The sequence below is a fragment of the Acinonyx jubatus genome, chromosome D3 (assembly GCF_027475565.1).
Source record: "Acinonyx jubatus isolate Ajub_Pintada_27869175 chromosome D3, VMU_Ajub_asm_v1.0, whole genome shotgun sequence".
NCBI classification, from domain to species: Eukaryota; Metazoa; Chordata; class Mammalia; order Carnivora; family Felidae; genus Acinonyx; species Acinonyx jubatus.
The window spans coordinates 42,541,538-42,568,283 of NC_069392.1; the positions used below are offsets into that span (position 1 = coordinate 42,541,538).

General features: G+C 34.3%; 1 protein-coding gene and 1 long non-coding RNA gene across 5 annotated transcripts in view; one reads left to right on the forward strand and one right to left on the reverse strand.

The window, feature by feature from the left end:
* The window catches only part of LOC106970032 (uncharacterized), a 63,717-nt gene extending 37,844 nt beyond the window's left edge, over nucleotides 1-25,873 (forward strand). The window contains exons 2-4 of one of the 2 annotated variants that reach the window (XR_008291763.1): nucleotides 5,582-5,609; nucleotides 11,342-11,475; nucleotides 16,932-25,873. This is a non-coding gene — a long non-coding RNA (uncharacterized LOC106970032). Of the gene's footprint in view, nucleotides 1-5,581; nucleotides 5,610-11,341 lie in introns of both variants that reach the window. The other variant, XR_001429446.3, reaches the window with a different exon arrangement.
* Nucleotides 1-26,746, reverse strand: part of ROCK1 (Rho associated coiled-coil containing protein kinase 1) — a 157,519-nt gene that overhangs the window by 62,683 nt on the left and 68,090 nt on the right. For 2 of the 3 annotated variants that reach the window (XM_027068614.2, XM_015066575.3), the window contains exons 10-16: nucleotides 17,362-17,521; nucleotides 13,753-13,813; nucleotides 8,875-8,963; nucleotides 6,819-6,867; nucleotides 1,830-1,965; nucleotides 378-469; nucleotides 18-264 (exon numbers count right to left, since the gene is read on the reverse strand). In XM_027068614.2, coding sequence (XP_026924415.1) covers nucleotides 18-264; nucleotides 378-469; nucleotides 1,830-1,965; nucleotides 6,819-6,867; nucleotides 8,875-8,963; nucleotides 13,753-13,813; nucleotides 17,362-17,521 — 834 coding nt within the window. The remainder of the gene's footprint in view (nucleotides 1-17; nucleotides 265-377; nucleotides 470-1,829; nucleotides 1,966-6,818; nucleotides 6,868-8,874; nucleotides 8,964-13,752; nucleotides 13,814-17,361; nucleotides 17,522-26,746) is intronic. The other variant, XM_027068615.2, reaches the window with a different exon arrangement.

Consider the following 26,746-nt stretch of genomic DNA (forward strand, 5'->3'; position numbering starts at 1 on the left):
ACAAGAAAAAATATTACCTTGAAGGTCTCCAATCATCTCAGAATCATGACCTCTGTCTCTTCGTTCAGCTTCTAACACAGCTTGCAGCTGGTAATAGTCTTTGTCCATTTGTGTCTTGGAATTCTCTAAAATTCTATTTCTCTCCTGCAATTCTCTGTTTAAGGACTCTAGCTGACTAATTGACTTACTCATCTCTGTGTGACTCTTCCTTAATCTTACAGCTGTGTCTGATTCTGTCCTAAGTAAGTCATTGGCTTCTTCTAGCTATTAAAAAAAAAAAAAAAATGGTGAGAGCAAGAAAATAGGTTGTTGACCAAAATACAATCAAATTTACTTTAATTAATTATAATTTTAAACAGCTTAGTTAAAAAACTCACCTGCTTTTGTAACTGTGTCAGCTTCTCATTAGCAAGCTGTGAATTCTGACTTACTTTCTTTAAGTCTTCTAACTGATCCTTTAATGTAGAAACTAGAAAATGAAGAAAAAATGTAGAAATTAGAAAGTTATTATAGAGGAAACATGTAAGTACCTTAAAAAACTATTGTAGCCATAGTCGGCTACAATAGGTCCACTCCCAAAGTCATATTTCATCATGGAAGTACTTATATTTAAATTCAACAAAAAGTACAGCATTGTTTTACAATATAGACCACAACAGATTTGTTTTCAGTCTTGTAATAATTAAATTCTTTTTTTTTTTTTAATGTTTACTTTTGAGAGAGAGAGAAACAGAGCATGAGCTGGGGAGGGGCAGAGAGAGACGGAGACACAGAATCTGAAGCAGGCTCCAGGCTCTGAGATGTTAGCACACAGCCCAAAACAGGGCTCGAATTCATGAACCGTGAAATCATGACCTGAACCTAAGTCGGACACTCAACTGACTGAGCCACCCAGGTGCCTCAATATTTAAATTCTTTATTCTGTTAATAAGCTCAATCTACTAGTGAAATATAATAAAGCTAGTTCTAGTATTATTTATTTTTGAATAGCATAAATCTTTGAATATCTAAAGATCTAAAAAACAGTTCGAAATTCAAAAGTACCGAATGGTCTTAGTGTAGGATAGGCTTTCCTCCCTCCATAGTTTCCCAGTCCTTCTGGTTCTCCTCCCAAGCAACAACTATTACTCATTTCTTGCATATGCTTCGTAAGACAGTGTATGTGTCCATACCCTCATACATAAAAACACACAAAATATATATTTTTCCACATCTACACACACACTTAAGCATATACAGACAAGCACTCTCATTTTAAACAATACTATTTTTTTCACTTAAAAGTACATCTTAGCCATAATGCTACAATGAATACCTTGTTTATATATCAGTGTGCATGTGCACAAGTGTATACATAAATTAATTCCTAGAAATGAATCACTGGATCAAGGGTATAGAAAGATATTTTAAATGTATTTTTAACACTAATATGAAAAAAACATGAAATTTTAGTTAATAATTCTCAAATTGCTGCTTGTAAGAAATTGCCTAGAGAGCTTATAAAAAATACCAAGGCCCAGGCCACATGTTTAGATCAATTCAATTAGAATTTCAGAGGTTAGGCATGAAATTAGTATTCTTTAAAGCTTCCCAAGAGACTCCAATATGCATACAAGGATGAAAATCACTCTTTTAGCTAAAACAGGACTACTGACTTTAATATGTTATACATTTATCTTGGAACATGGTTAATTAAGTCATGAGGTGTCCTAGGACTGTGACTTCAAAAATATATCATAGGCCCTAACCTTAAGACACCTCATGACAAAGACCTCAAGTATAGTGTTAGCCAGAAATTTCAGTGTTTTTCAAAAGTAGAAACAGTTTACCTTCATTTTCTACATTTCTCCTCTTCTCATTTTCCTGTTCTACTTTTCTTTGGTACTCATTAATTCTATGCTGTAGCAACATTTTCTCTTTCTCAATCTGAGACACTGTAGACTCTAGGTTTCTTCTTTGATTTCCCTGTAAACATAATGATAAAAGTCACCACTGCAATTAAACTCTTTATTTATTTAGAAGAATACTATATTCTTTTAAAATAAAACACACAATGGGGTGCCTGGGTGGCTCAGTTGGTTAAGCATCTGACTCTTGATTTTGGCTCAGGCCATGATCTTCCGGTTCATGAGATTGAGACCTGTGTCAGACTCTGTGCTGTCAGCTGGGGATTCTCTCCCTCCTTCCCTCTCTTTCTCTCAAAATAAATAAATAAATTTAAAAAAAAAAGAAGACTTAAGATGGATTTTTTTTGGTTTCAAAATCAGAAAGTACCTGTAAGGACAACTTTCTAAAAATAGAATTAGCTTGTATAGGAAGACTGAGAGAATCCCCTTATTCAAACTAGATATGGAAAATTTTCAGATTTTTAAATCCATGAATATAAAAAACTATGAATCTTATCAGAAAGCTGCTTTATTAGTTTAAGATGACCACACTGCATTCCATTACCAATATTTTGGTTTATTTATAATCCTAAATTAAAGATATAAATATGAAAGATAATAATTACACATTTGATAATTAAATGGTGCAAAACTCAAATGGTACCAAATGCTAGTGTGTGTAGTAAGTTCAGTAGTCCCTATGCGTCTCCTTTAGTCCTCTTCCTGTCTCAACAACTTACCTTTTCTAAAATGTTCTATGTATCTACCCACTAACGCATATTTAAAAAGTAATGAAGGAGACACTTACTTTAGAAAATAAAACTGCAGGGGAGGGGAGGGTTAAAGAAAAAAAAAATAGCCAAACCTTCACAACTTAAAAATTTATCTTTTTTTTCTGAGTTACCACTTCCATATCGTGCTTTTGAAGCTTCATTTTTTTAAGACTCCACACTGGGAAAATCTCCGTTACAGTGTTTTTCTGGGCTTTCCCATCATTAGGCAAAACTCATGTTTTAAGGACGATGCTGTTAGGTTTAGTAAAATTTGCAGAGATCATTCAAGATCTTTCTAATTCTGAGATTTTATCATTCTAACTTTTAATTCTTTTCATTTTTAAATTTTGATTTCAGGAAGTTGCAAAGATACCACAGAGAGGTTTCTTGTACTCTTCCACTCAGTTTCCCCTAATAGATACATTTTATGTAACATCAGCACAGTAACAAAATCAGGAAATTGATACTGGTATAAGGTATGTATAAGGTATGTATGTATGGCTTTTTACACTCGATATAATGCCCACAAGATCCATCCAAGTTGTTGTGTGTATCAATAGTTCATGCCTTTTTGTTGCTGAGTAGTACTCCATGGTATAAATGTATCAAAGTTGGTTCAACCATTCACCTATGGTAGGACATTTTGATTATTTCTAGTTTTTGGCATTACAAATAAGGCTATTATGAACAACAGTATACAGGTTTTTTAAGGACATAAGTTTTTTTTTTTTCTAGGATAAATGCCCACAAGTGCAATTGCTGGGTCACCTGGTAGATGCATGCTTAGTATTTTAGGAAACTGCAGCAGTATTTTCCAGATTGGCTGTACAATTTTAAATTCCCATTTGCAATGCATGAGTGATAGTTTTTCTATATTCTTGCCAGTTTTGGTGTTGATGCTATTTTTTATTTTACTTGCTCTAATGATTATAAAGTGATTTCTCATGGTAGTTTTAATTTGCATTTCCCTCATGGCTAATGATGTTGAGCATCTCTTCATGTGTTTGTCATTCACTCTGATAAGTGACATGTCTTCTGCCAATTTTCAAATGAGATTATTTGTTTATTCAACTGCTGAGCTTTAGAGTTCTTTATTCTAGATAGAGTCCTTTGTGATATACATAGTTTGCAAATATTTTTTCCCAATCTATTTCTTGTCATTTCATCCTCTTATCATGTTCTTTCACAGAACAAATACTGTTAATTCTCATGAAGTCCAAATTGTTGAATATTTTTCCTCATGTGGATCATGTTTGTGGTGTCATGTCTAAGAACTTTTCACCAAGCTGTAGGTACCTAGGGTTTTCACTTATTTTTTTTTTCCTAAAAGTTTTATATTTTCATGTTTACCTTTAAATATGACCCATCTTGAATTAATTTTTGCATAAAGTATGAGACTTAAGTTGAGGTTCATGTCTTGGTCTATGAATATCTAATTGCTCCAGCACCACTTGTTAAAAAAGACTTTCCTCCATTAAATTGCTTTTACACCTTTGTAAAAAAATCAGTTGGCTGTAAATGAGAGACACTGATTTATGATTTTCTTCGTAGTACTGTCTTTGTTAGATTTTGTCATCTGGGTAATTCTAGTCTCATAAAACTCACTGGGGAATGTTCCCTTCTCTTATATTTTCTGGAAGAGATAGTGTAGAATAGGTATTAATTCTTTTTAAAACATTTGGTGGAACTGTCTAGTAAAACCACCTGGTCCTGGAAGATTACTTTTTGGGAAACTTTTAAATTATGAATTCACTTTAATAGTTATATAGGACTATTCAACTAATCTATTTCACATTGTGTGAGTTGTGGTAATTTGTATTTTTGGCAGATTTATTACATTCCACTTAGATTTCACACTTACATGTTTAGAATTGTTTATAGTATTCCTTTATGATCCTTTGGTATCTGGAGGGACTATAGTGATATGCTTGCCCTGTTTTATTCCTGATACTGATCATTTGTGTCCTCTTTTTCCTTTATCAATCTTGCTAAAGGTCTGTCAATTTTCCAAATAGCTGGCTTTCTGTTTTCATTGATTTTCTCTATTGTTTTTCTATTTTCAATTCCACTGATCTCTACTCTTATCTTTATTTCTCTTCCCTTCTTTTTGCTTTGATTTTACTCTTCTAAGTTCTTGAGGTAGGTGCTTAGATGACTGATTTGAGATTTTTCGTCTTTTCTAATGTATGCCTTTACTGCATAAATTTATCTTAGAACACTATGTTAGCTGCATCCCACAAATTTTGATGTTCTATTTTCATTTTCATTGTTCAAATTTTTTTTAAAGATGAAGAGCCATAACTTATTTTATTATTGTATAGTTGACACACAATGTTATATTAGTTTCAGGTGTACAGCACAGTGATATGACAGTTCTATCCATTACTCCATGCTCACCATGTAAGTATAGTCACCATACAATGTTATTACAATATTACTGACTATATTTCCTATGCTGTGCATTTCATCTCCATGATTTTGTAACTAGAAGTTTGCACCTCTTCACCAATTTTACCCATATCACCAGCAACCATCAGTTTGTTCTCTGTATTTGAGTCTGTTTTTTTGTTTGTTTTCCAGATTCCATATATAAGTGAAATTATATGGTAACTGTCTTTCTCTGCCCATCTTATTTCACTTAGCATATAACCCTCTGGGCCCATATAGGTTGTTGCAAATGGCAAGATTTCATTTTTTTTTAATAAGAGCCATAACTCTAATGTAATGAGATGTAATTAACATTCCAACATAACCTTTGATTCCCGTTTAGAAGTATTCTTTGACCTATGGATTAGTTAGAACTGTGTTGTTTAGTTTCCATATGTTTGCAGAATTGCTTGATATATTAGTCATTCTAGTTTGATTACATTTTGGCCAGAGAACACATTCTGTATAATTTTAATTTTTTTTTTTTTTTTGCAGAAGTTTGCTCAGGATATGGTCTATGTTGGTATGTATTCCTTGAATGCTTGAAAAGAATGTATATTTTGCTGTTGTCAGGCAGAGGATTTTACAAATGTTAAACATATCTTGTTGGTTGATGGTGTGGTTGAGCTTTCCTATAGATTTGTGGATTCTCTGTCTAGAGAGTGATAGATATTGAAGTCTCCAACGATAATAATGGATCTGTCTATTCATCTTTTCAGTTTTATTGGCTTTTACTTCACATATTTTGTAGGTCTGTTTGGCAGATACAAATTTATGAATACTATTATTTTCTTAGTGGACTGATCTTAAACTTAGCATACTTGAATTTTACCTGTTTTTTAGAAATGAAATACCCAAAGCTGAGGATTTGCAAAATGGATTTCTTAAAGAGACTTAAATAAATAGTACTAATTATACACTGACCAATGGCAACTTGGCAAAATATTATACATATATGCATAACATGTATATGTATTACATAAATATGCATATACAAAGCTACAAATGAAAAAAAAACCTGACAGATACTATTCCTCAAGAGAAAATTAAGATAGCACAAAAACCACCAGAAAGATTAACTAAAAAAACAAACAAAAAAACCCCAAAAACAAAACAACAACAACAAAGGAAGTAATCAATAAGAAGGCCATAGAAAGTATATTTCTTTGAAGGGTACTCTTTATACACAGAGTAGAAAGATATCTATAAGCTTATCAAAAGGAATGACAATGTATTATATATTTGCAAACAAACATCTGAATCATGAAATTTTTCCCTGATAACAAAAACTTCTTGCTAGGTGACCATACAAAACATGAATGATTCTAAAATCAATATATTACTCATTTGATCACATAAACTTATGTTAATGTCAGTCCTTTTTAAATTGTATTCTTTCCTCCTTCCTATTTGTCGGTCTCTTTCTGATGTAGTTCGGATCCCATTTGATTCTCTTTTCTCACTTTTTAAATGTTAAGAACAACTGAAATGAAATTTATGTACTAAGATTTCAACATGGTTCTAGCATAAAACTACACAAAGGAAACTGAAGTTTAATCTAATCTGTATCACTTGAACCTACAGCTCCAAAGTGAGGCTTTCATCATAGTTCTCTGACTTTGTTCTGTATTTAAACCTATAAAGTTCCAAAGCAATTTTCTTAGAAAACAAAACAATCTGAAAGAGGAAAAACTCTCAAACAGGGAAACTTCTGATTAGAAAATAAAAGTACCTCTTCATCCAATTCTTTCATTATCTTGTCTAGTTTTATGTTTGAAGTTCTGTAAAAACAAAAGCAATATAGATTAGAAATATGTTTATCTTTTTATTGCTCAGGGGTGCAACACCACATTCTTTACTTTTCTGTTTAACTAAGATGTCTTAACTGTTTTTGTGCTGTGGATCCCCTTTGGCACTCTGGTAAAGCCTGTGGGTTTTTCTCAGAATAATATATTTTAAAGCAAAAAAGGATTTAAAAAGCCGAAAATATATTAAATATAGTCTTTTTAAAAAAAATGTGTTTTAGGAATATGTGTGGCTTCTTTATTAATATATTAAATCACAAGATCTAGCAGCAGTAATTTCAAAGTAGTGATGAGCACAAATGATAGAGATAACTATAATAAATAAAAATATTTGTAGTATCTATTAGTAATAAAAAAATTCAGCTACTGCTAATAGATGTAGATTACTGCTTTTGTTCATAGTGGAAGGAAATGTTGAATATCAGTTATAAGTTACGGAAAATACTTTTTCTCACCCAAGTTTAAGGACCTTGAATTCATCCATGGACCCTTTGTGGGACGGACCCTATGGATTCCAGGTTAAGGATCCCTGAACTTCCTAACGCAATACTTGCTAATAAACAAAAATTAGCCACTTAACCTTTATACAAGATTACATAGTGAAGAGAAAGGTGGCATATATGGATCAGTAAATATACCACTTAACAAGTAAGGTGAAAAGTTGAGATAAACTAAGAGTGTATTATCTCCATCACATTTTGTTTTCTTTGGCTCTGAACAGAATCCTGAGCTTCAAATCTGCATATGCAATGTTTCACATGTATGTTTCATCAAATACGTCACTCAGCACGCCCAAAATGTTACTTCCTCTGCTCCATACTCTTACCTATAATATTAATTTCTTCCTACTGTAAGTGTCCCTAAGAAAGGACATGACCTAGGAACCATCCTTGACTCATCTTCCTCCTTCATTCCCATTTAGTTGAATAAATGTCAAGTGCTGCCAACTAACTAGAGTGTTCTTTTTAAAAAGCAAATTTGATCAATTTTTTAAGCTTAATAACTTTCAATGTTTTTCCATCATCTTAGGATAAGTTCCAAATTTCTTAGCTTGTTAAAAACAAAGTCCACCAAGATCTACATTCTGTTTATCTTTCCACCCCCATTCCTCTCCTCTAACATTTTCCTATCATTACGGACCACTTTGGCCATTCCTATTACTTCCTCAAATTGATTTCCATTGCCACTATCATTAGTTTAATTTTGGATGCAGAAACTTCTCAACATTATGCATTTCCATATTTTATACTTAGAAATTCCTTCCAAATCCTGAGATCAGTTAATTATCTCCTAATATGTAAGTGCTTTTCTGAAAAAAGTTTGCACTATATACTAATGTATTTAGTCTATCAGGAATGGTATGCAATAAGAGTTTTACTTGTTTCCTCTTTGGCCCAATCACAAAAATGCCAGTTTTCCAATGCCATTTGTTGAATGTTACCTATAGTTGAATGTGTTACTTATTTATTCAATAGTTTCCACAAAAAATATAAAGTTATTGTTTGTAGTTAATAAGTAACTCAGCATTGTGCCAGGTTATTTTAAATAATATTCATCATTACATATTTCATAAATATACAGGCTCTTATTAGATTTAGTGAATTTTAATATTTAACATTTACATTTTAAAAAGCACCTCATTTAATGTAATCTAATTTGCCTTTTCAGTCAGCTAATTAAAATGGGAGGAAAAAAGTAATAAATCAAGCACTAAGTGAATAGGCACTATAGTTTTTTAATAAAGACTTCCAGGAACAAATACACTTTAAATATTCTGAGGACAATATGTCTATAACTAATGCCAACATAAATATTACTTCCCAATTCTAGGCAAGACATTCTTCATTGAATGTACATAAGCAGTAACTGTATATCGCCATCTTATTTCCAATTAATTTTCAACTGTTTTATAGAAGGCAAGTTTTAAAAAAAGTATTTGCTGTACAACCTTTAATGTTAAAAACATACAAAGTATATTCTCACCTGCACTTCTGCTCCATTTCATCTTTTAATTGCATTTCATTATGCAGTTGTTCTTCCAGCTTATAAATTGTTTTTTGCAAATTTTCCTGCTTTAATCAAAAACAAAACAAAACTCATCCTACAAGAATATTCATAGAGAACTTAAAAATAACAAGTTTATGTTATTCTATACCTACTCAAGAATAAATTATTTGGTTCAATCTTACCCCTTTCCTTTCAATCTGAATTTATTATTAATTTAATAAGCATTTTTTCAACACCTACAAATATGTCAGGCACTGTGGTAGACATTAGTAATACAAAAAATTAAAAAGATTTGGTCCCTGTGCTTATGAAGCTAAGAGTTAAACAGAGAGGCACAGAAGAATAGGAGGATGAAAAGAACCTACAATAATCCAAAGACATACACACAAATATTACAATATAATGTAGCGATGATAAAGTTATATATGAGGTGTTCCAAAGGAGGGAACAGGTCATGTCTAATTCTGCCATGAAAATGTAATGTTTGAAATGAGACTTAAAATATGAGAGATATTTACTAAGCAGAAAAGGTGGTAGAAGAAAGGCATTTTAGCCAGAATGAATGAGTCCAAAAGTAGAGAGGTAAAAGAAAACATGATATATTTTGGAAATGGGAAGAAATCAAATATAGGCAGAGCCCAGAACAGAGAGAATGAGTCACATAAAATCTGAAAAGGTGAGTGAGGCCATGATTCTTGTATGCAAAAACAGGAGTTAGGGACTTTAACCTACAAGCATTTTAAAAAGGGAAACAATATAGTATCTGCATTTTACTTTAGAGAGACAGAGAGAATGCAAGTGGGGGAGAGGAGCAGGGGGAGGGGGACAGAGAGAGACGGTGGGGGGGAAGACAGAGAGAGAGAGAGAGAGAGAGACAGAGAGAGAGAGAAAATCTCAAGTACGCTCTACGTTGAGCATAGGGCTCAATCCCACAACCTTAGGGCCATGACCTGAGCCGAAATCAAAAGCTGGACACCCAACTGACAGAGTCACCTAGGCAACATTATTACTATCATTATTATTAGTTTCTGCATTTTAGAAATGCCACTTCAGTAACAATAAGGTGAAAAGAATAGAGGGAAGAGAAATTCTACTCAAAGTAACCAGTTAACAGGCTTTTGAGACAGTTCAAGCAAAAAAGCATATAGGTTTGATATGAGGCAGAGGCTGTAGGAATGAAGAGGAGGAAATGGATAACTGTGTCATTCAGAAGGCAGAATTAACCTAATAAGTGATTAAAAATAAGAGACAAAAAAGTACAGCATAGGGAATAGTCAATAACATAATAACATGTATGATGACAGTTGGTAACTACACTTATTATAGTGAGCATCGAGTAATGTATAGAATTGTCAAGTCACTATATTGTACACCTGAAACTAATGTATCATTGTAGGTCAACTGTACTTCAATAATACAAATGTTTTAAAAATCAAAGTGGGATGGGGCACCTGGGTGGCTCAGTCAGTTAAGCATCTGACTTCGGCTCAGGTCATGATCTCATGGTTCATGAGTTCAAGCCCCAGATTACGCTTTCTGCTGTCAGCACAGAGCTTCCTTCGGATGCTCTGTCCCCCTCTCTCTCTGCCCCTCCTCTGTTCATTCTCCGTCTCAAAAATAAATGTTTTTCAAAACTAATTAAAAAATTAAAAAGTGGATTCTGAAAAAAAATGTCAACAGAAGAAAGAAAGAAAGAAAGAAAGAAAGAAAGAAAGAAAGAAAGAAAGAAAGAAAAAAGAGAGAAAGAAAGAGAGACAGAGAAAGAACAGAGTACCATTACAAAAGATATGGAACACATAAGAGCTGCTTGGGAGGGGACAGAGAGAGGATGAGTTTAGCTCTGGCATAGGATGAAGTGCTTGTGCCTGACAGAAGGACAGGAAAGGAAATCCAATCAGAGAGAGAGAGAGAGAGAGAGAGAGAGAGAAGAAGAGGTGAGGAGAGAGAAAAGAGAGAGAGAGAGACAGACAAGAGAGATACAGCTTTGGAGTTCAGAGGAGCAAGCTGCACACACGAGATTACCTACAAAAAATGAGCAGAGAGCCAAGATCAGAATCATCCTGAGAAACATTTAATAATTAAAGGGGAGGGAGAGAAGAAGAGGAGAGAAGAGGAGAAGGGGGAAGAGATCCTGACAAAGGGATGGAAAATAAAATCTACATAGGTGGGAAGAAAAAAAGAAAGAAGGGGAACATGAAAGGGTTACAAAAGTTCAAAGAAGGAGGAACTGATTAATCAGTGTCATTTGCAGCAAAAAAGAAAAATAAGATAGGAATGAAAATTATTCATTATATTTGTCAATTGCAAAGCTGTTCATTAGCATTTGCTGGAAGGCTTTCAAGGAAGAGTTGAAAATTACATCAGCTGACTTTTGTATTTAGCTGTTAACAGAAATAGTAGGCACATCAAATTTTTTTTCTTCCCCTGTGATCTTTCTTACCAGAGCAAAAGATAAAAGGTAGCAGCAGCCACCGACAGAAACTTCTGGCAATCACCATTGAACAAGATCAGCCCAAAGAAAACACAATTCCACTAAATATTCTTTGAAGCCCGATGTACCACTAATCCCACAGATAAGTAATAAGTGAGAGCTGGGTTACAGCAGCGCCTTATTGTCACATTCCCTAGGTCAAAGATTCTTTAACTGTAAAGATTTCTGAGCCGTTGTTAACTATGTAACTTGAATAGCTCTAATAGGATGAGAATTTAAAAGACACAGATGGTCAATGGGGCGCCTGGGTGGCGCAGTCGGTTAAGCGTCCGACTTCAGCTCAGGTCACGATCTTGCGGTCCGTGAGTTCGAGCCCCGCGTCAGGCTCTGGGCTGATGGCTCAGAGCCTGGAGCCTGCTTCCGATTCTGTGTCTCCTTCTCTCTCTGCTCCTCCCCCCTTCATGCTCTGTCTCTCTCTGTCTCAAAAATAAATAAACGTTAAAAAAAAATTTTTTTTTAAAGACATAGATGGTCAAAACAGCTAACAGGTACTCACACAGTTCACTCTCCCTTTTTCCACTTTCCCTTCACATCACCTGTTCAATCTTACATTTAAGAGTAAATATATTAAGAAGCAAGAGAATTACATCAGCTTTTAAAACATGATTGCTACTTACACTCCCCTCCTCAGTTAATAATATGTAGGCCACAATACACAGAGTTCAAAGAACTCTCCAAGGATGGCCAAATAATTATTTCTAACATATTTTTTTAAGTAAGTTCTATGCCCAACATGGGGCTTGACCTCAAGACCCCAAGATTGAGAGTCTCATGCTCTACCAACTGAGCCAACCAGGTGCCCCAACTGTTTTTAGTATTTTTAAGAAAAGTCTTGGTCAACTCTAAAGGACCTTCTCAAATCTAAGTAAGATTTTTTAACCTCTGTCCCATGAACATGAGCTAAATGGACAATAAAAAGGACTCCTGTCTCTAATAATTACTTATAACAGTAATTTTCAGTGGACAAATTAGATGGTGCTGACTATACTGGTTATTCTCCCATTTGCTTTCTCTCTTTTCTAGCCATGAAATCCATGTTCCTTGAAATCAATCCTTCCTTTGGCTTGAAATCTATAGACTGCATTACCTGGGTTTACTGTTCTACTTTAATAAATGGGAAACACCAGTAGGAAATCAAAAGGTGGGATAATGAAAGTGTTCATTCTCCCCACCTTTTTATTGCCTTACTGTGGTGATAGCAGTGTTCTACATTCTATGTTCCTCTTTGATGATGCTAGGTTTTTCTGAACTATGGCAACAATACCTGTCTCTCCCTGTCCTTTCAAACTAGGGACAATAGTTTCCCACTATTGTTGATCAATGGGTATTTTCACAGCCTTTATTTATTGCTCCTCTTGACCCTGCTCATGGCACTGTAAATAGTCCTTTCACTAAACTCTCTTTTAATGAACGAACAAAATGTGGTATATACACAGAATGTGATATATTCAGCCTTAAAAAGGAATCAAATTCTGAAACATGTTACAACATGGAGAAACCATGGCTAAGTGAAATAACCCAATCACAAAAAGTCAAATATTGTACGATTCCACTTACATGAGGTGTCTAGAATAGTCAAATTCATACAGACAGAGAAAGTAGGATAGTGATTACTCAGGGCTGGGGGTAGTGGAATAAAGAGTTTAATGTGCACAAAGTTTTAGTTTGGGATGAAGAAAAATTCTGGAGATAGATGGTGGTAGAAAACAATGTGAAGGTGGTTTTTTTTTAATGTTTTTAAATTTATTTTTGAGAGAGACAGAGCACAAGTGGGAGAGGGGCAGAGAGAGAGGGAGACACAGAATCCAAAGCAGGCTCCAGGCTCTGAGCTATCAGCACAGAGCCTGACACAGAGCTTGAACCCACAAACCGTAAGAGCATGACCTAAGCCGAAGTCAGACGCTTAACCGACTGAACCACCCAGGCGCCCCCATTACCACAGAACTATACACCTAAAAATGGCTAAAATGGTAAATTTTATGTTATGTATATTTCATCATATATACAACACTCTCTTTAGTTAAGTCTTTTGTTTATGTTACCTGTTTTCTTGTCAAGACCCGTACTGATACCTTGATTTACCATAAATTCCTAATTCTAAAGATTAGAAAGACTGCCACTGTCAATTTGTGTAGCAATTTATAGTTTATTAATTATCTCCACATAAAATATCCCATTTGATATTCAGGCAAGAAATCAAATTGGAAGGAGATAGTAGGTTAAAAAATACTATCAAAATTTAAGTTCACTAACTACACAATCAAAAGAAATATGTTTACTTACTTAATGTTTACTTAATATCATGCACACAAAACACACTGTCCACAAAATAACTTTTTAAAAAATAAGAAAAAAATACCTACCAAACTTTTATCCACATTGGGGCTACTTCGGTTATCATTAGGATTTGCTGAAGATAAGTATCTGAGAGAAAAAGAATTTTTAGAACTAAAAGAACCAAAAACCTCTTCAATATTCAATAACCGGTAACATATACTACATACTTATTTTTTGGTTTAGTATTGTGCTTGTTCTGCTTTTGAAAAATTGAGTACAAGTTCATGACTCCTTATTTTATATAAAGATTTTATGTAAAGATACATATGTATAAAAGTGATACATACATTAAATAAAACCCCCAGTTAGGTCAGAGCAGCACTCTGTAATTATATACCTTACTATCCCTGCAGCCACACATACGACTATTCATACCAAGTAGGATAAATAAAAACTATAAATTGTCTCGAGTTAGTTCAGATTAGGTTTTCGGCCATCAGAGCAGGCTATGGCAGCTTTTGCCACCAAACAAATCACTAAAGTATTTAAAGTTTTTAGAGCTTTTTGCAATAGGGATTGGGGATAAGGAATTGTTGATTTCTACAGAAATGTGCACAGCTTTTCTCTCTGACCCAAATTACTCTTCAGCCAAGAATGATATTGCCTTTCTGGGCAAAAAAAAGAGCTTTTGCCTAAATAGTTAACATAACCTAAGTTCTGGTGATGTCTTGCTAACCTTTTGAGACTCCAAGGCTTTATATTCACTATAAAGGTAAGTAACATATAAGATAGTAGTGATCTTCAGAAGTCTTTAAATATCTTATGAGATTTTTAAACACATCTAAATAGATCATATGAAAAAGATTTTCTAAGCTCTCAAATGTTATATAAAGGTAAGGTACTAGTGCTGCCTTTTCTACTGCTTCTGCTACTTCCTCTACCATGCTACAACTACCACTATTAATACTTCTACCATCACCACCACTATAGTTGCCACCGTGGTCAATCAGTAGAACACTCTCAAAAAGATATCAAATAGCTCCATATACTTCCTAGCTGTTTTAGGGCAACTGATAATGCACTACATATTCACTACTAGTAAAAAACAGAAGATAAGTTCCTTTAAGAGTGTTCTAAAAAAAAAAAAAAAAAAGGAAAATATGCCATTTTTATGTTTTCCTTGGAAAATTATTCAGATCAACTAGATAATAAAATAATCAGAAGACAGTTTTTAGGCACTGTGTAGCAGGTTTGTAGAAAAGAGGTCTCATGTAACAAATGACAAGTTCTAGATGTAGTACAATTTCATTCCATTAACTACTGTCTCAGAAATTCAGTGTGAGATTCCACACTATGTGATGTAAATAAAAGCATATGGCAATGCCAGTAGAATCTGAATTAGATAGGAAATCAGACCATTTTCTAAGAGATCTTCTAAATTTTAATATGCTATATAAGTTGAAGTTAATATTTAGCCTCTGCAAAGTTAATAATATAACTTTCTCAAAATGCAGCACTGGAAATTAAGGACACCAAATGTACGCATCCATTCATTCTTTCACTCTTCCCCCCCCCCCCCAAAGATCTTTTGTATATTACATTGTTGCTTTCATATAGAATCTGGTCATTTAGATAGCTCTTTATGAGAGGTTTTAGATTATTACAAATGTAGCTAGAAGTTTAACCTTTAGACTATTAACAATCTTTGTTCATTTCGCTGTATTTTAGCAATAAAGATCTCTACCCTTGGTAACTGAAAGTATGTTTGGATTTCAGGAGTAAGAATTTCAGAAGTTTTCTATTTCATGCCAATAACTCAAATTATACTTACATTTTATACTAAGGCTAATCAGTATTTTGCTGATTCTTTAAGATCAACCACACCTTCGACCATGTTATAAACAATTACTAAACAACACTATATTATGCAATAAGGTGGTGGTACTGAAGAACAGAGTACAATTTCTGTTTTTGAGAAACTCAGAAATTAGTTTGGAATATGCAACATATGGATGCCAGGAAAAACTAGAGAACATAATCAAGTATGTGACAATGTACTACAAATAGTATGTATAATGTTTATTTAATTCAAGATTACTTTTATATCAATAAACCTAAAAAAAGTGATTAACTGATATAACTACATAAAATCCAAAAACACTGGGGGGGGTGTTTATATCAACATTACAACTGTTCAGAAAGCAAGCCAGAGGATAACTAATAAAAGGTACAAAAATATAGACAGGAAGACAGAAAGAAAGAACTCTTTAGCAAAAACCACTCTGAAAAACTTGTCTGTGTATTTTTTTTTCCTCTGTGTATTTCAATATAAAATAGCTACAATGTCATATTCACGAATATTGTGGGAAAAGGATTAAAATACTGGACTTTTCTTAGAATCAAAGTCAAGTACTACCTGCCTGGTTGGTGATACAACAAAAAGTGTTCAGTACTATCTTACAGTTGTATTATTGGAGAAATCTCATAAGGCAGGACTAATCTGCCTTCCTGTTTTCTAAACTTGGCCTGAATAGGGTCTTATAAAAAAGTTTTGACTAAAATGACAAAATGCTACACTTGAAAATATATCCATTTCCTCACTAGTGTACGAGCATCTTAAGAGAAGGTACTAATAACTATATCTTATTCATCTTTCTCCCTGCATGCTTATTCATCTTTCTCTCCCTGACAAAAAATAAGTTGGCAAATATGTTTGTTTGAATGAATGAATGAATGAATGCTCAACATACTGAAATTATGTTAAATGTTTAATTTGTTTCTCATATCGATTTGAAGACTAAAGCTAACATTAGCTCATACTAATAACAGCTAACACTGAGTGCTTATTCCATGCAAAGCATTGTTCTGTTCTACTGTATTGATATAATGAACCCTTACAATAATCCTATGAGACAAGTATCATCGTCATCATCATCACCATCCCTATTTTTGAGAAAATGGAAGCACAAAAGGTTGAAGTTATTTGCCCAAGGTCACAAGGTCTAAATGCTGTAAGATATGGTGAATTCATTTAGTGGTTTCTGGGGAGGGATCACTTAATTTTTGAATTACTAAAGCTTACAGGCCTTTGTAACATCAATATAGTGATGATAATGCTAGAAAACTATATGTTCTTCCAAAGTGTATCATAAAACCAGAATTCTTTGGATAACAAGATTAACTAAAATATAAGTATTAATAGAATCTTTTATTAATTACTGTAACTTTTTTTTTTTTAACGTTTATTTATTTTTGAGACAGAGAGAGACAGAGCATGAACGGGGGAGGGTCAGAGAGAGGGAGACACAGAATCTGAAACAGGCTCCAGGCTCTGAGCTGTCAGCACAGAGCCCGACGCGGGGCTCGAACTCACGGACCGCGAGATCATGACCTGAGCCGAAGTCGGCCGCTTAACCGACTGAGCCACCCAGGCGCCCCAACTGCTGTAACTTTAACACATATATAGTGCATCATTCAGTAAATGATTTCTGAAACACAATATCCTGATCATGGATGAGTCTAAAAGAAATGAAATATGGAATAATACAAGTATCATACATCACTGAAAAATGGCATATTAAGATATCTCTTCATATACCATTAAATGTTCTTAAAGTGACTTTGAGATATCCCTAAGAAAATAATAGACTACAAAATTAGTACTTACCCCTAAAATCAATGTTTAGCATACTTACCTACGATTGCTATAATACGTAAATCCTACAAAAGGTAACTGATTGCCAACAAAAGCTTTAGGTATAGGGAATGTTTCTTCATCTCCTTTATCTTCTTCCAAGTCATCAAAATTACTTGTATCAATGTCACTACTTAAATCAGGTACAACTGGCGCTACAGCTAAAAATGGAAACAAAATTAGTAGTTTACTTCAAATTTAATACAAAAATAAAGTGAAGCAAAGATTCCATACCAACTACTAAGTTTCTTACATACAAATAAGTTGCAAACCAAATTCCAAATGGGTTGAATCCTATTTCACCCAATTTTATTAGGGCTATTAATCAACTGATATTGACCATTACAATTCTATGAAACAATCATCTCCTATAATCATCATCTATACTTCAAGTTTAATTTGAATATTGCAAGTATAAAGGTTTTAGAATACACCATAATATAAATATGCAAAAACAGTCAGGACTCTACAAAAGACTTTGCAGAAACCACAGCATAATAAATTGTACTCAAAACTGATTGATTTCAAATGAAACAAACTAGAAATCAAGGTTACCTACCTCTTAGTAGTCCTGGATATAACATTTGGTACTGAAATATATTTATTAATCTAGAATTTAGATGGTTAGTATCCACCCCTCCCCCCAACTCAATATCTCTATAAGACTAAGTCACAAGGAGCAATGTATTTTGAATTTTATTTTCAGTCTAGCTACCTTCCCTGAATCAAGTCATTAAATGATGACTCCATGAGGTATTTATGAAATGGCTGTTAGGAAAAGAGGGTAGAGATACAAAACATGCACACAGAATCTTCAAGAGTTATAAATGTGATGGAGAGCAAGACTCATAAAAAATTTTTTTAAGTTTATTTATTTTGAGAGACAGAGAGAGAGCGTGTGCTCGTGCACTCACAAGTGGGGGAGGGGCAAAGAGAGAGAATCCCAAGCAATCTGCATACCAGCAGCACAGACACCAACATGGGGCTCAAACCCAGGATCTGTGAGATCATGACCTGAACTGAAACGAAGAGTCAGACACTCAGCCAACAAAGCCACCCAGGCCCCTCATCTAATAAGCATATATGGCAATGCTTAAATCGTCATAATATGGGAGAAAATAACATGAAACTAATATTACCACTATTTTATTTTGGAACTTGAATAGGCTACAGAGAATACACCTAAAAATACATTTTAGAGAAAAAGCTTTTTAAAGATACAGTAGTATTAATAAAACATTATGGAAATATCAACTAAACATTGAATAATTATTTTAGATATAATCATCTCATGTTTCTTTAAAAAAGATGAAGATGAGCAACAAAAAATAATTGACCTGGTTTCACAGTCTTAATCTTTTATATAAAGGAATCATTTTTCTAATGAATTATCTGGGTATTCCAGGCAAGAAATAACTATTGATGCGCATCACAGATACAGTGAAATATCTGATGAATCTGAGAATGAAACATATTTAACCCAAAGAAGCTATAATATTAACTAAAAATGAATGAGAAAAGACCTTTTCCACCATTCTCTCTTCTTAATGACCAGGAGAACTACAGTCCTGACTAGACAATTCTAGCTTCCTAATACTACTAACTGCCTAATTTGTAAAATGAAGTGGGAGGAAAGTTGCTTCTTCTTATAAAGTATGTAAGCCAATTATGGTCTTGGCATAAATTGTACTTTTAAACAGTGGTTCTCATTTTTAAAACAACTTTGCCCCCCTGTGGGAAATTTGGCAATAACTGAGCTCTTATAACTGAGGGAGGTATGCTCCTGGCATCTAGTGGGTAGAGACCAGGGAACCACTAAACATCCAAGAAAGTTCAGGGTAAGCCACACACAAAAAAACTTATCTGGTCTAGTGTTGAGGCTAAAAACCCTACTTGAAAATTATCATATAAGAATGATTTTAAAAGGAAGCAGAGCATGCTTGGTGATTTTTTTCTTGCTGTTTTAGATGTATCTAGTCTTTTCATAGATAACACAGTAGGGGCACCTCGGTGACTCAGTTAAGCGCCTTACTCTTGATTTCAGTTCAGGTTGTGATCTCATGCCCATGAGACTGAGCCCTGTATCAGGCTCCGCACTGAGCGTGGAGCCTGCTTAAGATTCTCTCTCTTGTTCCCTCTGTCCTTATCCCCTGCTCACATGTGCTCTCTCTCAAACATTAATAAATAAATAAGGAAATACAGATAACATGCCATTTCAGAACAGTTTTAAAATGGGACAAATTCTGTTTAAATTTTGAGGTACAAGTAGGGGAAATCCTGGGAGAATTATAAAAGTAATATTTCTTCTACTTTCAAAGTAAAACATTTAGGCTTTATAGATACCATATAATCACATCAGAACTAATAAATAAGAGTAAGTATAAAGATAGCTTTACAGAATTACCATTGATATATACAGTAGTCTATTTATAAAAATTTACCTTTCAATAAATAACTGGGAATATAGGAACCATGTTCTGTAAGAAAGAATCCAGGTGACGCCATAAAAACATGGCAGAGTAAGGAACTCTAAGAAGCTACCTTTCCACTGAAATAACTATTATGCAGGCAAAAACTATCATAAGCAACTTTTTCATAACTCTGAAATCTAAGAAAAGACTTGCAACAAGCAGGGGAATGTTTAACGAAGAGAGAAGCTAGTAAATGTTGGCATTCCGGGAACTGTAACTGGCTGACCAATGAGATAATAATGGGAAAGGAACTTCAGGGGTCACACATGACAAAGAATACAGACTTTGTAAAAACAGTCTGGAAAAGTCACTAAACAAATGGATGACTGAAGCCCACAGCAAGCAATAATAGCAAACCTGGAAGGGGAGAAATTGGATTTCCAGAGTTTATAACACTGTAATATTTATTATGTCCAGTTTTTAATAAAAAGTTACAAAGCATATTAAGAAACAGAAAAAGTAAGGCCTATTCACAGAAAATGACAGAAAAATCTCTGAGGAAACCCAGGTATTAGATTTATTAAACAAAGACTTTAAATAAATTGCCTTAAATGTGCTCAAGGAAACCATGGACAAAAACTAACTGAGGAGTATGATATCTTAACAAACAGAACATACCAAAAAGGAAAAAGAGGGAACCAAATAGAAATTCTGGTACTGAAAAGTACAATAGCTAAAAGTAAAAATGTACAAGGGTTCAACAGCAGATTTGAGTAGGCAGAGGAACCAGTGAACTTAAAGATAGGACCACTGAAATTATCAAGTAGAGGAAAAGAAGCAAACAATGAAAAAGTCAACTTTTGGGACACCATAAATCATACCAACATATACATTAGGAAAGTCCCAGGGAAGTAAAGAAAGGGGCAGAAAGAATATTTAAAGAAATAATGGCTCCAAACTAACCAACTGATGAAATTTAAGAATCTATACATTTAAGAACTCCAAGTAAGAAATTCAGATCCACACCATGACATGTTATAATAAACGTTGAAAAGACAAAGAGTCTTGAAAACAACAGAAAACTGACTTATCATACATCAGAAATCCTCAATAAGATCAAGAGCCTATTTCTAAGCAAAAACATTGAGGGTCAGAAGGCAGTGGAATGACATTTTAAAGTGCTGAAAGAAAACAACAGTCAAGCAAGAATTCTATATCCAGCAAAATTATCTTCAAAAATGCAGGGAAATTAAGATATCCCCAGATAAAAGAAAGAGGAGTTTGTTGCTAGTAAACCTGTCTGGCAAGAAATGTTAGAGTTTTTAAGGTTTAAATGAAAGGACACTAGACACTAACTCAAACCTTTACAAAGAAATAAAAAAACAAAAGTAACTACACTGATAAATGTAAGAGCCAGCTTTATATATTTTTGTTATATAATCTACTTTAAAAAATAAATAAATAAATCCACTTTTCCCCCTATATGACTTAAAATAAAATGGGTAAAATAATTATAAATTTATGTTAATGAGCACAGAATATATACAGATACAATTTGTGACAACAACATAGAAGAAAATAGATCTGTATAGAAGCAATTTTTGTATGCTTCTGACAGTAAACTGTATCAATTCAACCTAGACTGTTATCAGTTTAGGATGTTAAATATAATCCCCAGGATGATGACAATAAGAAAATGACAATATATGGAAAAGGAATTAAGAGAGGGAATCAAAACAGTACACTATAAAACAATCCATTAAATACAAAAGAAGGCAATGATGTAGGAGATGAGGAACAGAAAAAATCAGACATACAGAAAATAGAACAATGGCAGATGTCTTTACATACAGTATTCACTTTAAATGTAAACGAATTAGTCACTAATAAAACGTAGAGATCTGAAAAATGGATTAATAAAATTGATCCAATTATATGCAGTGTACAGACACTCACTTTAGATCCACAGACATAAAAATGTTAAAAGAATGAAAGATATTCCATGGAAAAAAGAGCTGACGTGGCTATACTAACATCAGACAAAATCAGTAAAATGGTTAGAAGAGACAAAGAAAAACAGGACATATTGATGACATTGATAAAATGGTCAACTCATCAAGAAGGTGCAACAATTATAAACAACACATTAACAACACAGCTCCAAAATATTTGTAGTAAAAAATGACATAAATGGAGAAACAGACAGTTCTAAAATAACGGGGTCATCAATAACCCACTTTCAATAAATGAACTAAACAATTAAACAGGAGATGAATAAGAAAATGCAAGACTTGAGCAACATCATAAATGAATTAGATGTAACAGACGTACAAAGCTCACTCCACCACCAAGAGCAGAATACAAACTGCACATGACACATTCTCCAGAACTATATGTTAGATCAAAAAAACAACTTAAGCAATTTAGAGAGACTGAAATCATACAAACCAGCCACTATGGAATGAAACAAGATCAATAATAGAAGAAACACCAGAAGGTTCACAAGTATGTTGAAAATAATATGCTTTCTTTTTTGTTAAGTTTTTATTTAAATTCTGGTTAGTTTATATACAGTATAGTATTAGTTTCAGGAGTAGAATTTAGTGATTCATCACTTACATATAACACCCAATGCTCATCACAACAAGTGCCCTCCTTAATACCCATCACCCATCTAACCCATCACCCACCCACATCCCATCCAGCAACCCTCAGTTCATTCTCTATAGGTAAGAGTCTGTTTCTTGGTCTGTTTCTCTTTTTTTCTTCGTTTGTTGTGTTTCTTAAATTCCACATATGAGTGAAATCATATGGTATGTGTCTTTCTCTGACTTATCCACTTAGCATAATATATTCTAGCTCCATCCACGTCATTGCAAATAGCAAATTTCATTAAAAAAAAAAAAGTTATTTATTTATTTAAATAATCTCTACACCCCACGTGCGGCTCGAACTCATGACCCTGAGATCAAAAGTCCACATGCTCTTCTGACTGAGCCAGCCAAACACCCAAAGATTTCATTTATTTTGGTGGCTGAATAATATTCCACTGTGTGTGTGATATCTTCTTTTTCCATTCATCAGTTGATGTACATGGGGTTCTTTCCACAATTTGGCTACTGTTGATAAGGCTGCTGTAAACATCAGGCTGCATATATTCCTTTGAAGCAGTATTTTTGCATCCTTTGGGAAAATACCTAGTAGTGTAATGGCTGGGTCATAGGGTAGTTGTATCTTTAACCTTCTGAGCAAACTCCATACTGTGTTCCAGAGTGGCTGCACCAGTTTGCATTCCTACCAACAGTGTAAGAAGGTTCCCCCTTCTCCACTTCCTTGACAACATCTTTTGTTTCCAGTGTTGTTAGTTTGAGCCATTCTGACAGGTGTGAGGTGGTATCTCATTGTAGTTTTGATGTGTATTTCCTTGATGATGAGTGATGTTGAGCATCTTTTCATGTGTCTGTTAGCCATCTGGATGTCTTCATTGGAAAAATGTCTATTCACGTCTTCTGCTCATTTATTAACTGGATTACTTGTTTTTTGGGTGTTGAGTTTGATAAGTTCACTATAGATTTTAGATACTAATCCTTTGTTGGATATGTCATTCACAAATATCTTCTCCCATTCTAAAGACTGTCTTTTAGTTTTGTTGACTACTTCCTTTGCTGTGCAGAAGCTTTTTATCTTGATAAAGTCTCAATAGTTCATTTTTGCTTTTGTTTCCCTTGCCTCCAGAGATGTATCTAGTAAGAAGTTGCTACAGTTGATGTCAAAGAGATTAAAATAACATATTCTTTAAAAAAAAAACAAACAAACAAGGAGTCAAAGAAGAAATCACAAGGGAGATTAGAAAAAATGCATTGAGACAAATAAAAATGAACAACAACCAAAACTTAAAGGATTTTGCAAAAGCAGTACTCAGAAAAATTTTAGTTGTAAATGCCTATGTAAAAAAAGGAGAAACATCTCTTGGGGGATCTGACTTTTTTTTTTCAATGTTTTATTTAATTGAGAGAGAGAGAGAGAGAGAACAAGAGAAAACAAGCAGGGAGAGGGGCACACAGAGAGAGGAAGACACAGAATCGGAAACAGGCTCCAGGCTCCGAACTGTCAGCACAGAGCCAATGTCGGGCTCCAGCTTGTAAACTGCAAGATCATAACCTGAGCCAAAGTCTGTCGCTTACTGACTGAGCCACCCAGGCACCCCATAAGCATCCAACTCTTGATCCTGGCTCAGGTCATGATCTTGTAGTTCAAGTTTGAGTCCCACATCGGACTCTGTGCTAATGGTGCAGAGCCCACTTGGGATTCTGTCTCTCTTCCTCTCTGCCCCTTTCCCTCTTGTGTTCTCTCTTTCAAAATAAATAAACAAACTTAAAAAGAGAGAAAGAGAAAGGTCTCAAATCAATAGCCCAGCTGTCACCCTAAGGAACTAGGAAAAAAGAGCAAACTAAGCCCAGAGCTTAGTTTGGAAAGAAACAACCGTAAGGAAAGAAACAACAGAGATTAGAGTAGCAGATAAACAAAATTAAGAATAGAAAATTAATAGTGAAATTAACAAAACCAATAACTACTTTTTAAAAAAGAATCAACAAAATTGACAACAAATCTTTTCGCAGACTAAGGGGAAAAAACACAAGACACAAATCAGAAATGAAAGTAGTCAAACTTCAAGCTGTAGTCCTAAGCTATAAACATCAAGACAGTACAGTACTGGCACAAAAACAGACACTCAGATCAATGGAACAAAATAGAGAATCCAGAAATGGACCCACAAATGTATGGCCAACTAATCTTTGACAAAGCAGGAAAGAATGTTCAATGGAATAAAGACAGTCTCTTCAGGAAGTGGTGCTGGGAAAACTGGACAGCAACATGCAGAAAAATGAACCTGGACTACTTCCTCACACCATACACAAAAATAAACTCAAGATGGATGAAAGACCTAAATGTAAGACAGGAAGCCATCAAAATCCACGAAGCCAAAACCTCTTTAACCTTGGCCACAGCAACTTCTTACTCAACAAGTCTCTGGAGTCAAGGGAAACAAGCAAAAATCAACTATTGGGACCTCAAAAAATAAAGCGCTTCTGCACAGTGAAGGAAACAATCAGCAAAACTATAAGGCAACCAACGGAATGGGAGAAGATATTTGCAAACGACATATCAGATAAAGAGTGAGTATCCAAAATCTATAAAGAGCTTATCAAACTCAACACCCACCCCCCCAAAAAATATCCAGTGAAGAAATGGGCAAAAGACATGAATAGACACTTCTCCAAAGACTACATCCACATGGCCAACCAACACATGAAAAAATGCTCCACGTCACTCATCATCAGGGAACTACAAATCAAAACCACAATGAGATACCACCTCACACCTGTCAGAATGGCTAACATTAATAACTCAGGCAACAATAGATGTTGGTGAGGATGCGGAGAAAGAGGATCTCTTTTTGCACTGCTGGTGGGAATGCAAACTGGTGCAGCCACTCTGGAAAACAGTATGGAGGTTCCTCAAAAAGTTAAAAATAGAACTACCCTATGATCCAACAACTGCACTACCAGGTATTTATCCAAGAGATATGGGCATGCTGTTTCAAAGGGGCACATGCATCCCAATGTTTATAGCAGTGCTATCAACAATAGCCAAAGAATGGAAAGAACCCAAATATCCATCGATGGATGAATGGATAAAGAAGAGGTGGTATATATATACAATGGAGTATTACTCGGCAATCAAAAGAATGAAATCTTCCATTTGCAACTACGTGGATGGAGCTAGAGGGTATTATGCTAAGCGAAATTAGAGAAAGACAAATATCATATGACTTCACTCATATGAGGACCTTAAGAGACAAAACAGACGAACATAAGGGAAGGGAAACAAAAATAATATAAAAACAGGGAGGAGGACAAAAACATAAGAGACTCTTAAATATGGAGAACAGACAGAGGGTTACTGGAGGCAGTATGGGAAGAGGGATGGGCTAAATGGGTAAGGGGCATTTTAAAGAATCTACTCCTGAAATATTGTTGCACTATGTGCTAACTTGGATGTAAATTAAAAAATAAATAAAAACAAAAAACAAACAAAAAAAAGTTTTATAGCAGAAGGGAAAAAAAAGAAATGAAAGTAGGGACACAATTACCAACCTTTTACAAAGAGTGAATAAGATCAGGAAGCTCATGGAATATCTGCCAAAATTCAAGCTATTTTGTACCCTGCGACCACACCATCAAGGAAGAGATGGTGAAGATTAACTGCCATTATAACTTGTAGATATGTAAGTGGTAAAACTACGAAAAGAGTATTATTTGGAAAAGGTATGCAACTCTGCCAAAGAAAATTGGAGTGTCAAAAAAGTTAAAAAGAATTATAACTATTCTATAATTTTTAAAAGCTTAGCAGGTCAGAGAGGTCAGTTCACAATAAAAGTATTCTTGGTATTTTAGGGGTGGGAAGTAAAGAAGGGGTAGGAAGAGGGAAAGGGAAGCAGAGAACAATAAGTTCTACAGACTTCAATTTTTCTTTCTTTCCTCTTTTTTTTTTTAACAATAACTATAAAATAGGAGCCATTAGGATTAGGAAAAGATAGCAAAGTGTTTATGTTAAATCTAAGTACACCATAGCAAAATCACAGATAATATAGATTTTTAAAAAGATAGAGAGGGGCGCCTGGGTGGCTCAGTCGGTTAAGCGTCTGACTTCAGCTCAGGTCATGATCTCACGGTTTGTGGGTTTGAGCCCTGCATCGTGCTCTGTGCTGACAGCTCAGAGCCTGGAGCCTGCTTTGGATTCTGTGTCTCCCTCTCTCTCTGCCCCTCCCCCGCTGATGCTCTGTCTCTATCTCTCAAAAATAAACATTAAAAAAATTTTTAAAAAAGATAGAGAAATAATACTAATACTAATAAAATTACCTAATTATAGAAATTCTTTAAAGTTTGATTTAAATCAATAAAGTAATTCATT